Here is a 13,064-nt window from a genome sequence, read left to right as displayed (position 1 = left end):
ATTGGCCATACGCTTTTGGTTACTGCATGAAGGTCTGGCATCTGCTGCATGTGGTGACGTACAGTAAATATGGGAACGCGGCCTAAGATTGATTCATTATTTGAAGAAGGGAGTAAGACGCTGCCAGACACCAGTGTCAGAAGGGCCTAACTGATGTTATTGCATGTGTCTGACAGGGCCAATATGGCTGATACCTGGCAGTACCTGGGAGCTATACTTCACAATAGGATAATACCAGTCATAACAAATCATGGGAACTAAAAAAACAACATCATTCTCAACTGCGCAGCGACGGCTAGGAAAATGAGAAAATGTCACTGTGTGGCCATCTCCCTGACAGAATGTGGATGTATGGAGCGCCGAGGGGATTCCAGCACATGGCTGCCGCTCTCCTATGGTTTCCATGGTTACAGCCCTTACTAGAAAGACATAATTAATAACGGCAGAGCTGATCCCTGACATGGCAGCCGCAGGCCGAGGTTACCAAGGCTGCAGCCGTCACTTTAAGGCAGAAATTCTATTTCTAGAATAGTTTGTTTTAAAGGTGAAATTATCCGAACGGAGAAGACGGCGGTAACAAAAGCGTTCTCATTATTATCGAGGGGTTTAGTAAGAAGGAGAATAACCAGAAACCTAAGAACGCCAGTAATTCTCCATCTTAGGTCTTAGGTCCCACGTTCTCTCCTGATTAATTTTCTGTAAGGGTTGGAGCACCATTTTTTTATACAGAGCTCATCGTATTGTGTAAATGTTGTAGATTATCAAAAGGTGTAAAAGGCGTAAAATCTGCGGCCAATCCACAGCACAATCTGATTGTAAGACATACAGACTACACTGTGGATCTGTAGTGAAGGATCCACAGCTGAATGATTCTTGGACTTGGCTTAAAAGGGGGTGGTCTAGCTTAGAAAATCTGTTGTCACACCAGGGGTGTAGCTAGGATTCCCTTGGGCGCTTATCACGGTGGTGACCCACCCAGACTATTGGTACCACCACCCACAGAAAGGGGGGAGATGACCCAAGGAAGGTGCAATTACTGTGTTGGTGCTTAAGTAATAATCACTGAATCCTGTTACCATAAATAAACTCTTCTTTACTTTAGGAATACTTGATACAGTAGTATACAGTAGACTTGTGACTTAACAATATACTTTGGACTGGACTGACAAGACTTGCTGAGAGCTTGAGAGGTAGTATAGCCGTGCTGGCTTGGTTGCGTACTGAGAAGTAGAGTGAGTGCAGAGGAGTAGAGAGGAGGATGTCACGAGAGTCCCAACCCAAGTAGTAATGTGCTCTGCTGGAACTAGAAGTAGAATAAGTAGAATACTTGAGTAGAGAGAATACTTGTGCCTGTGTTTTGATTTCCTGTCTTTGCACCATCTATTGCCCCCCAGTTTCGGGTGACCCGTCCTATGAGGGTGACACAACCTTGTTACCTGAGTTGAGCAGAGTGATCAGAGTTCCCTGGTTACACCTGCACTGCGAGATAGAGTACGTAGGCTTCTAGCAACTTTGCTCTATCCGGATCAGTTCCTCTGTTGTAGGATACCTGGACATTTAGATTTGTTCTCGGCGTGGGCTGGAATGATCTCTGACTTTGTCCTCTCTGAGAGTGTTTAGCATTGCATAGTGTGTAGAAGTGCTGCTTTCAAAAAAAGAGTGTCCGTAGAGCTTCCCATGTGTGTCTGTAGACTAAAGTACACTGGACTGTCCTCTAACAGGGGACCTGGCATAAGCCAGGGCCCAACGTGACTGCTGTAGGGACCATTCTGGCTTGCGTCCTCTCGGTACGGGAACCAGACTAAGACTGACTAAGTGTGTGACTACACTTCCTCTCCGCATGTAACAACCTCCTACAGGGAATGTAATATCTGCTGGGAGTCGTGGAGAAGAGAGTGCAGAAGAAGAAGGAGAATAGAGATAGGTGGAGAAGAGAAAAGAGTTCTCATTGGTGCACAAATCATAAACAATAATAACCCTTTGAGTACTACAGCTGTGCAGTACATAGGTACAAGACATACATACTAGCAACATCTAGTGGCAAAACTTAGGTACTACTTCATTACTTAGAGTACAGGCTTTACTTAGAGTACAGGCTTTTGCGAGGGGTGTACAAACTAGCAATACCCGTGGTGGGGCTCCATGGATCCTGTAGGCTCTCCCTCCCCGGTCAGCACCCTGCATCGACAGCATATCTCTTCTCAATATGGCATCCGATGACACTGATGACATTATTCTTACTTACAGTGCCTGATTCTAAAAGTGACCTGAGCCCGCATACAAGAGTCCCCCTACAGTGTAGTGTAACCTGCATCGACAGCAATAGCAAACTGTGTTGGCATCAATGGAAGACAGGTCGTGAGATGTGTGGTCAGGAGGGACACAATTCCTTTCCCATAGAAGTCACAACTGGAAATGAGACTGAGGTCATTTGGAACTGCAGCGTCACCAGCGGGAACAAGAGGCTGGTCAGTGCCATGGTGACCCTAGGTGAGTGACAGGAACACAAGGGATCATCCAAGATTAGGCATTTTTTTCTTTTTTTTTTTAAGTCCAAAACAGCGCCACACCTGTCCTTACCTTGTGAATGGTATTACAACTCTGCCTCATTCAGTTCAATAGAACTGAGCTGCAGTACCACACACAAACTGAGGACACTGGTGGCGCTGTTTCTGGAAGACAGCAGCTATGTTTTTCAAATTTTTATCTTTGGGGCAGTATTATAAATATTACAGTATATTCTTGTATATAGGGGGCATTATTATGGTAGTTATATAGTTATATTTTTGTACATAGGAGCAGTCTCAGACTGGGGTGCCTAGAGCCCACCAGTGGAATTGATTCTGGGGGTCCACCCCTAGTTACTGTACATGTTAATATTATCCACATACATACAGGCAATTCCTGTGTTTGAATTCTTACTTGACAAATCCCATATTCAGCCAGGACAGCAGTGGAGGGGTTACATACAGGCAGGACAGCAGTGGAGGGGTTACATACAGCCAGGGGCGTAGCTAATGTCTCCTGGGCCCTGGTGCGAGAGGCCAACTTGGGCCCCCCCCCCCCCTCCTTTCACGACCAAGTGATGCTATTGTTGTGTGCGTGTGTGTGTGTGTGTGTGTATATATATATATATGTATATATATATATATATATATATATATATATATATATATATATATATATATATATTATATATATACACAGTGGTGCCTTGGATTATGAGCATAATTCGTTCCAGGACCGTGCTTGTAATCCAAATCCACTCTTAAACCAAAGCAAATTTTCCTATAAGAAATCATGTAAATGCAGACAATTGGTTCCACACCCCAAATATATTTATTATTCTGTACTGTACAGTAATGGAGAGGATGGGAAACACAAGGACTGACAGAGACTGCAGGGAGTATGAAGGAATGAGCAGGGCAGATGTGGGCACATACATGCAGCACTCTCTGTCCGGGGAGAGAGGGGTTACAGCTATGGAGAGATTACCCCCCCCCCCCACACACACACAGTCCTGTCCCCTGATGTAAGCCCCAGCCTGAAGGGGATCTGCTATGATTTGGAAGGTGTTTAGAGTACAGTGCTGTAGACCCCGCTATGCAGGCCATGCCCCTTCTCCACTCGCGCTCCCACCCAATACAGGAAGTTCTTAAACCAAAGCAATGCTCTTAAACCAAGTCACAATTTTGAAAAACTGTGAGCTCTTCAACCAAAACGCTCTTAAACGAAGTTACTCTTAAACCAAGGTACCACTGTATATATATATATATATATATATATATATATATATATATATATATATACACACACACACACACACACACCAAGACAGATATTACCTATTACTGCCATACTGTTACCGACCAAATCCTGTATACTGAGACCAATATTACCAGTAATACCAGTATATAGGGAGGAAACATTACCGCCACACCACAACCACTACCATCACCACCATATTGTTACTGACCAAATCCAGTATACTAAATCACCTCATCCAGTCATATAGAGGTGGCCCCAGCTCTACACAGGTTCTATACACCATATACATTACTGTGCAGTTATATCAGGTGACTCACAGGAGACGTCTTTTCTGATCGGAGTTCTTTCCTTTTCATCATCTTCTCCATCCGTCCTGGGCCGTTATGAGAACTTCTCCGAGCCACGAATCCACAGAATCTGCCAGACAGACATATTAGTCTCCTCACTCTGACACCATCCTCATCTCTCTACACACTGCACATCTGTACTGTCCCCTTTACACCCTCATTTAGTGGGTAGCCCTGACTCTATGTGACCTCCTAATAATATATGCCCCCCTCTGTGTATTCCCTCTCCCCCTATGTTGCCCCCCCAAATAGATGGCCCCCTCCCTTATAGATGGCCCCCTCTACCCCCTCCCTTATAGATGGCCCCCTCTACCCCCTCCCTTATAGATGGCCCCCTATACCCCCTCCCTTATAGATGGCCCCCTCTCTCCTCACCCTCCCTTATGGATGGTCCCCTCTCCCCCCACCCTCCCTTATGAATGGCCCCCTCTCCCCCCACCCTCCCTTATAGATGGTCCCCTTCCCCCCCCCCTCCCTTATAGATGGTCCCCTTCCCCCCCCTCCCTTATAGATGGTCCCCTCCCCCCCCCCTCCCTTATAGATGGTCCCCTTCCCCCCCCCTCCCTTATAGATGGTCCCCTTCCCCCCCCCTCCCTTATAGATGGTCCCCTTTCCCCCCCTTTATAGATGGTCCCCTTTCCCCCCCTTTATAGATGGTCCCCTTTCCCCCCCTTTATAGATGGTCCCCTTCCTCCCTCCCTTTATAGATGGTCCCCTTCCTCCCTCCCTTATAGATGGTCCCCTTTCCCCCCCCCCCACCCTCATAGATGGCCCCCTCCTTTCCCCCCACCCTCATAGATGGCCCCCTCCTTTCCCCCCACCCTCATAGATGGCCCCCTCCTTTCCCCCCACCCTCATAGATGGCCCCCTCCTTTCCCCCCACCCTCATAGATGGCCCCCTCCTTTCCCCCCCACCCTCATAGATGTCCCCCTCTTTCCCCCCACCCTCATAGATGGCCCCCTCCTTTCCCCCCACCCTCATAGATGGCCCCCTCCTTTCCCCCCACCCTCATAGATGGCCCCCTCCTTTCCCCCCCACCCTCATAGATGTCCCCCTCTTTCCCCCCACCCTCATAGATGTCCCCCTCTTTCCCCCCCACCCGTACAGGCTGATAAAAAAACAAAACTTAACTCACCTGACATCGCGCTCCCACGTTGATCCTCACTCCTTCGCCTTCGGTCTGTCCCCGGCTGCTGCGCGGCTGCCGGGGGTGTCGCGTCTTATCCCCGGCAGCGCGCGCATCCCAGAACTCCCTGCGCGCCGGAAACCGGAAGTCAGGGCCCAAGGCGCGCAGGGAGTTCTGGGATGCGCGCGCTGCCGGGGGTAAGACGCGACACCCCCGGCAGCCGCGCAGAAGCCGGGGAAAGACGGAGCCAGACTCTTGTGACCGCAAGCAAAACAATGCTTGCGGTCACAAGAGTGATTGATCGGGGGGCCCCGCGGGCCCCCCTTGTGGCGGGCCCGGTCGCGGCGGCGACCCCCGCGACCACGGTGGCTACGCCACTGCATACAGCCAAGACACCAGTGGATGGGTTACATACAGGCAGGGCAGCAGTTAATTGGTTACATACAACCAGGGCAGCAGTGGAGGGGTTACATACTGTCAAGAAAGCAGTGGAGGGGTAACATTTAGCCAGGACAGCAGTGGAGAGGTTACATACAGCCAGGACAGCAGTAGAGGGGTTACATACAGCCTGGATAGCAGTGGAGGGGTTACATACAGCCAGGACAGCAGTGGAGGGGTTACATACAGCCTGGATAGCAGTAGAGGGGTTACTTACAGCCAGGATAGCAGTGGAGGGGCTACATACAGGCAGGGCAGCAGGGGAGGGGTTACATACAGCCTGGATAGCAGTGGAGGGGTTACATACAGCCTGGATAGCAGTGGAGGGGTTACATACAGCCAGGATAGCAGTGGAGGGGTTACATACAGCCAGGACAGCAGTGGAGGGGTTACATACAGCCACGGCAGCAGTGGACTAGATACATACAGCCAAGACACCAGTGGATGGGTTACATACAGGCAGGGCAGCAGTTAATTGGTTACATACAGGCAGGGCAGCAGTGGAGGGGTTACATACTGCCAAGAAAGCAGTGGAGGGGTAACATTTAGCCAGGACAGCAGTGGAGAGGTTACATACAGCCTGGATAGCAGTGGAGGGGTTACTTACAGCCAGGATAGCAGTGGAGGGGCTACATACAGGCAGGACAGCAGTGGAGAGGTTACATACAGCCTGGATAGCAGTGGAGGGGTTACATACAGACAGGATAGCAGTGGAGGGGTTGAGCCAGGGCAGCAGTGGAGGGGTTACATACAGCCATGGCAGCAGTGGAGTAGATACATACAGCCAAGACACCAGTGGATGGGTTACATACAGGCAGGGCAGCAGTGGAGGGGTTACATACAGGCAGGGCAGCAGTGGAGGGGTAACATTTAGCCAGGACAGCAGTGGAGAGGTTACATACAGCCAGGACAGCAGTGGAGAGGTTACATACAGTCAGGGCAACAGTGGACGGGTTACATACAGCCAAGACAGCAGTGGAGAAGTTACATACAGGCAGGGCAGCAGTGGAGGGGTTACATACAGGCAGGGCAGCAGTGGAGGGGTTACATACAGGCAGGGCAGCAGTGGAGGGGTTACATACAGCCAGGAGAGCAGTGGAGGGGTTACATACAGCCTGGATAGCAGTGGAGGGGTTACATACAGCCAAGACACCAGTGGAGGGGTTACATACAGCCAGGATAGCAGTGGAGTAGATACATACAGCCAAGACAACAGTGGATGGGTTACATACAGGCAGGGCAGCAGTTAATTGGTTACATACAGGCAGGGCAGCAGTGGAGGGGTTACATACTGCCAAGAAAGCAGTGGAGGGGTAACATTTAGCCAGGACAGCAGTGGAGAGGTTGCATACAGCCAGGACAGCAGTGGAGGGGTTACATACAGGCAGGGCAGCAGTGGAGGGGTTACATACAGCCAATACCGCAATGGACGGGTTACATACAGCCACAGCAGCAGTGGATTGGTTACATATTGCCAAGACAGCAGTGGAGGGGTTACATACAGCCAATACCGCAATGGACGGGTAACATACAGCCACAGCAGCAGTGGACTGGTTATATACAGCCAGGACAGCAGTGGAGGGGTAACATACAGCCACAGCAGCAGTGGACTGGTTATATACAGCCAGGACAGCAGTGGAGGGGTAACATACAGCCACAGCAGCAGTGGATTGGTTACATATTGCCAAGACAGCAGTGGAGGGGTAACATACAGCCACAGCAGCAGTGGACGGGTTATATACAGCCAGGACAGCAGTGGAGAGATTACATACAGCCACGGCAGCAGTGGAGGGGTTACATACAGCCAAGACAGCAGTGGAGGGGTTACATACAGGCAGGGCAGCAGTGGAGGGGTTACATACAGGCAGGGCAGCAGTGGAGGGGTTACATACAGGCAGGGCAGCAGTGGAGGGGTTACATACAGCCACAGCAGCAGTGGATTGGTTACATATTGCCAAGACAGCAGTGGAGGGGTTACATACAGCCAATACCGCAATGGACGGGTAACATACAGCCACAGCAGCAGTGGACTGGTTATATACAGCCAGGACAGCAGTGGAGGGGTAACATACAGCCACAGCAGCAGTGGACTGGTTATATACAGCCAGGACAGCAGTGGAGGGGTAACATACAGCCACAGCAGCAGTGGATTGGTTACATATTGCCAAGACAGCAGTGGAGGGGTAACATACAGCCACAGCAGCAGTGGACGGGTTATATACAGCCAGGACAGCAGTGGAGAGATTACATACAGCCATGGCAGCAGTGGAGGGGTTACATACAGCCAAGACAGCAGTGGAGGGGTTACATACAGGCAGGGCAGCAGTGGAGGGGTTACATACAGGCAGGGCAGCAGTGGAGGGGTTACATACAGGCAGGGCAGCAGTGGAGGGGTTACATTCAGCTAAAAAGCAGTGGATGGGTTACATACAGGCAGGACAGCAGCAGAGGGGTTATATTCATCCAGGACAGCAGTACAGGGGTTACTTACTGCCAGGACAGCAGTGAAGGAGTTACATACAGCCAGGGCAGTAGTGAAAGGAATAGATACAGCCAGGAAAGCTGTGGAAGAGTTACATAGAGCCAGGGTCTTGGTCTCCCCCATCCTAGTAATATCCTAGTAACCCTTTAGAATAGCACTTTTACTTTCATTATCTTAGAAATAATCACAGTTTTCTATTTTCTTCAGAGCTGAAGTCATCCCCGGAGCTCTCTAGCACCCTCTTCTGGGTGTTGGTCGGAGTGGGAATCTTCATACTTTTATTAATTGTCCTCATCATAACCATTGTGATCGCTAGGAATCGCCAGGTGGTAAGTAAAAAAATATATAGCTGGACCCACACCACCACTGTCCTGCCCAGCCATGTGTATATACATAACACCACCAGTCACAGGTATTACAGATAATGACCCCTACATGAGTTTAGACCTCAGACCAAAGCCTTAGATTCTGGTAGCGTCCAGACCAGGCTTCACAAACCATCAAAGAAACTTTATTTGCTTCTTTCTGTGGTGAATTATCAGTATCCAAAGTCTCTGTATACAGAATTGCTAGACATGTCATAGACTTGCAGAGTAAGGCCACATTCACACGTCGTATGACACCCCCATTCTGTGACCGAGTCACAGAACGGGCGGTGTCAGTGAAGATCATATCGGCCGTTACTGCAGTACCAGCTGAATGATCTTCATTTCTGTTAAATCAGGATGGGGGGGGCACCCGTGTGCGCCCGCATCCCAATTCACCATTGCACACAGTGGAGAGTGCGGCTGGAGCCGCACTCTCCATTGTGTGAACTGACATGACTTCTGTGCGGCCGGTTGGAACCCTAGCCGGAGCGTATACTATGTGTATACACTCCGATCGGGATTCCATTCATTCAAATACAATGTATCTTTTGCATAAATTATGTCCGTTATTGCAATTTGCAACAGCGGCCATGATCAATGCAAACGTAGGGCCTAAATCTGTATACTACCCGCTTTAGCTTTCCAAAGTGCTCAGGGTAGACATGATGGGTCACATTGTGCCCCCTTCATTTTAGTAATCTGTGGGGGTCTCAGCATCCTTGGTTCTTGTCTTTGCAGAAACGGGAGCGGTACAGGGCCTGGCTGCTAGAGAACATAAACCAGCAGAGGAGATGTGAGTGTAAGGGGTGAGTGCACAACCATACACCTACATCATGTCCCTTTGCTTGTCTCTTAGATTCTCATTCTCAGTCTTGTTTCTTGCAGATTTGCACCCAAGAGGCTCACATCCGATTATGTCTGAGGTTCCGCAGGTTCCGCAATCTACATTGTCTCAGATCTCACCTGTCAATCACTTGCAGAGCATTTCGGCTTTCCTGCAGAGGATCACTTATGATCAATGTGTGAACATTTTTGGCATTGTCATATCCATCTTAATATGTGGGGACACTTCAGTGCTAGCTACATCATATGTCAAATGACGCAACAGCAGAAAGTTACTATAGGAAATTATGGAGTTGAGAATGTACCCCGCATGGCTGCACCGGAGCAGCAGAAGATTGCTCTAAATGTATTGTGTTACTCTGCAGACTGTTATACTGTATTATTCTGCAGACTGTTATACTGTATTACCTTACAGGCTGTTATACTATATTATTCTGGACACTGTATGGCCATGTTCACACGTCGTAAGTACTGCAGTACCGGCTGGATGATCTTTAGCACCGCAGTGTCCTGATGCGGGCGCATCCGTGCGCGCCCGCATCAGAACTGCCCACTGCACAATATGGAGCGAGCGGCCGCAGCCGCTTGCTCCACAGTGTGCACTGACATGGTTAGCGGCCGCAGAAAGCTGATATGCCAGTTGTTTGCGGCGCCCCTAGGGGTCCCGGCCGGAGCGTATACTATATGTATACGCTCTGGCCGGGATTCCATAGAAGACAAGGCAACCTAAAGTAACAAGACAAGGCAACAAAAAGTACGTCCGTTTTTGCCGATTGCAACAATGGCCATTCTTTTACGAAAAGACAGGATGTGCGAACATAGCCTTAGGCTATATTCACACAATGTATATTTTCGTAAAAGTACGTCCGTTGTTGAAATCGGGCTACAATGGCCGTACTTTTTATGAAAATATAGGTTGCCTTGTCTTGTATGGGATCCCAGCCGGAACGTACACGCATAGTATATGCTCCTGCCAGGACCCCTAGCGGCGCCGCATACAGTCAGCTTTCTGCGGCCGCTATTCAGTGAATAGTGGCCGCAGAAAACCCTGTCAGTGCACACTATGGAGCGAGCGGCTGCGGCTGCTTGCTCCATATTGTGCAGTGAGGAGTTCTGATGCGGGCGCGCACGGATGCGCCCACATCAGAAGTCTGCGGCAGGAAAGATCATCCAGCCGGTACTGCAGTACTGTCCGGGATGATCATTTCAGAGACCGTCCGTTTCTTAACCTGTCCGGGTCACGGAACGGCCGGTCTCTTACAACGTGTGAACATAGCCTTCTACTGTATTATTCTGCACACTGATATACTGTATTACTTTACAGGCTGTTATATTGTATTATTCTGCACACTGTTATACTGTATTACCATACAAACTGTTATATTGTATACCTTTACAGGCTGTTATACTGTATTACCATACAAGCTGTTACATTGTATTCTTGACTTTTACTTCTATGGATCACTACATCTCTATGGGTCACCATGAGGCTTCCTGCATTGTGTAAGCCTGCTGAATATCTCCCATGTATCCTTATGTTTGGGATATCTCTCATGCCTTTACAGCTATTGAATATATTGATTTTCCTGCTTTTCTTTCTGTAAATTATTACTGAGGAGAATTCCCATAACCTCATGGCTCATCCCTAAGATTTGCTTCAAACAAATAACAATTTTTTTTTACAATAAAAATGATTATATCTTGTAATATATTTTCCCAAAGACATACTCAGCGTCACCAGATGAGGTCCGACATTCAGAACGCATTCAGATTTATGAACGATCTCATACATATTGAGCATTTTCTTTGTCCTTTTGTGCATCTTAAAGGGGTTGTTCACCCAAAAATTTTCTTTCAAATCAACTGGTGCCAGAAAGTGCAAAACATTTGTAACTTTCTATTAATTTTTTTTTTAAAGGGGTACTCTAGAAAAAAAAAATTAACCAGTGCCAGAAAGTTATACAGATTTGTATTTAAAAATCTCCAGTCCTCCCATACTTATCAGCTGCTGTGTGTCCTGCAGTAAGTGGTATATTCTTTCTAGTCTGGATATCAGGAGAGGGGGATTTGCTACTGCTCTGGACAGTTCTTGACATGGACACAGGTGGCAGCAGAGAGCACTGTGTCACAGTGGAGAGAATACACCACTTCCTGCAAGACATACAGCAGCTGATAAGTACTGACTTGAGATTCTTTTGATAGAAGTAAATTACAGATTTTGGGCACTTTCTGACACCAATTGATTTGAAAGAAAAAAAATTTGGAGGGGACAACCCCTTTAACCCTTTCACGATCGAGGATGTAACTGTACATCCTGGGTCGGATAGGGGAATCCAGAGGGGGGCCGCACCCGCTAATGAGCCATTTAGATGCAGCTGTCAAAGCTAGCTAACAGCTGCATTTAAATGGGTATTTCTCCCCCTCCATGGTGGTCTAGTGAATAAATCGCCCTCCTCCCCTTGCCCCAATAGGACTGCGGAGGGGCGATCCGTTCAACTTACACGACCAGGCCTCAGCGTTGGAATGGCACTGATCCCAGCTCTGTATTTTATTCATCTGGTCTGCAGCAGACCAGAGTAATAGAGCACTGATCTAATGGATCAGTGCTCTATTATATACACAGCACTGATCTCAATGGGAGATCAGTGCTGTGTATATAGAAATTCCCTAGGGGGACTTCTAATTACTGTGTGAAAAAAAAATATAACGTTTTTTCATTTAATAAAAAATCCCCTCCCCTAATAAAAATTTAAATCACCCACTTTTCCCATTTTATAAATAAAAATAAATAAACAAACATGTTTGGTATCGCCGCATGTGTAACTATTAAATTATCCCATTCCTGATCTCAAACGGTAAACGGTGTAAGCGCCAAGAAAAACGCCAAAGTGCAAAATTGTTAATTTTTTGCCACATCAAATCCAGAAAAATTGGAATAAAAAGTGATCAAAAAGTTGCATATACGCAAACGAGGTACCGATAAAAATAACAGATCATGGCGCAAAAAAATGGCACCTCACCCAGCCCCATAGACCAAAGGATAAAAGCACTATAAGCCTGGGAATAGAGCAATTTAAAGGAGCATTTGGACTTTTAATAAGGTTTTATTTTTTAAAAGCTATCAAATAAAATAAAAGTTACAAATCGTTGTAATCGTAACAACTTGAGGAACATAGATAACAAGTCAGTTTTACCATAGGGCAAACACTATTTTGCCCTAAAAAAGTGTCTTGATCCCATCTGAAATAAGACACCTGCCGTGCATCATCACTCTCACATTTTACATTGATGTTTCGGCACCATGGATCGCTGTGCAAGTTTCATTTTCTTGATCCCATCTGACTCTCTCCTACATGTTTCGCTAATTTAGGATCATCAGGGGAATGCCTGTAAGCTTTGATGCATTCTGCATGGCTGTTTACCTCCAGGTGGCGCTCTTCTCCTGGCCAATTAAACGTGTGGATATACTCTATGCATCGCTGCTCAGAGTATGGGAGCAGGAAGTTTTTCAAGAGCTTTTGCTTCTCGACAATGCAATATTCCTGAGTAAAAATATTCCTGAGCAAACTCTGAGCGGCCTGTGATTAGTGGTGGCCGCTGAAGCTGGGTACAGCCCTAGTAGGTCCGGAAAAACATGGATACAGCCATCGGAAATCGTGTGAGGTCAAGTGTTCCTGAATTGTTCTTCGCG

The 13,064-nt window shown here is 47.8% G+C and overlaps 1 protein-coding gene across 2 annotated transcripts in view; it reads left to right on the top strand.

Annotated features, from left to right (window-relative positions):
* LOC138798414 (T-cell surface glycoprotein CD4-like) overlaps positions 1 to 9,885 on the top strand; it is a 54,814-nt gene extending 44,929 nt beyond the window's left edge. For both annotated transcript variants that reach the window (XM_069978864.1, XM_069978865.1), the window contains 4 exons: positions 2,248 to 2,490; positions 8,370 to 8,491; positions 9,269 to 9,336; positions 9,416 to 9,885. In XM_069978864.1, the coding sequence (XP_069834965.1) occupies positions 2,248 to 2,490; positions 8,370 to 8,491; positions 9,269 to 9,336; positions 9,416 to 9,452 (470 nt within the window). In that variant the 3' untranslated portion in view covers positions 9,453 to 9,885. The remainder of the gene's footprint in view (positions 1 to 2,247; positions 2,491 to 8,369; positions 8,492 to 9,268; positions 9,337 to 9,415) is intronic.
* Positions 9,886 to 13,064: the final 3,179 nt, after the last annotated feature.

The sequence above is a fragment of the Dendropsophus ebraccatus genome, chromosome 8 (genome assembly GCF_027789765.1).
Source record: "Dendropsophus ebraccatus isolate aDenEbr1 chromosome 8, aDenEbr1.pat, whole genome shotgun sequence".
NCBI lineage: Eukaryota > Metazoa > Chordata > Amphibia > Anura > Hylidae > Dendropsophus > Dendropsophus ebraccatus.
This window is presented reverse-complemented; position numbering and strand designations above follow the sequence as displayed.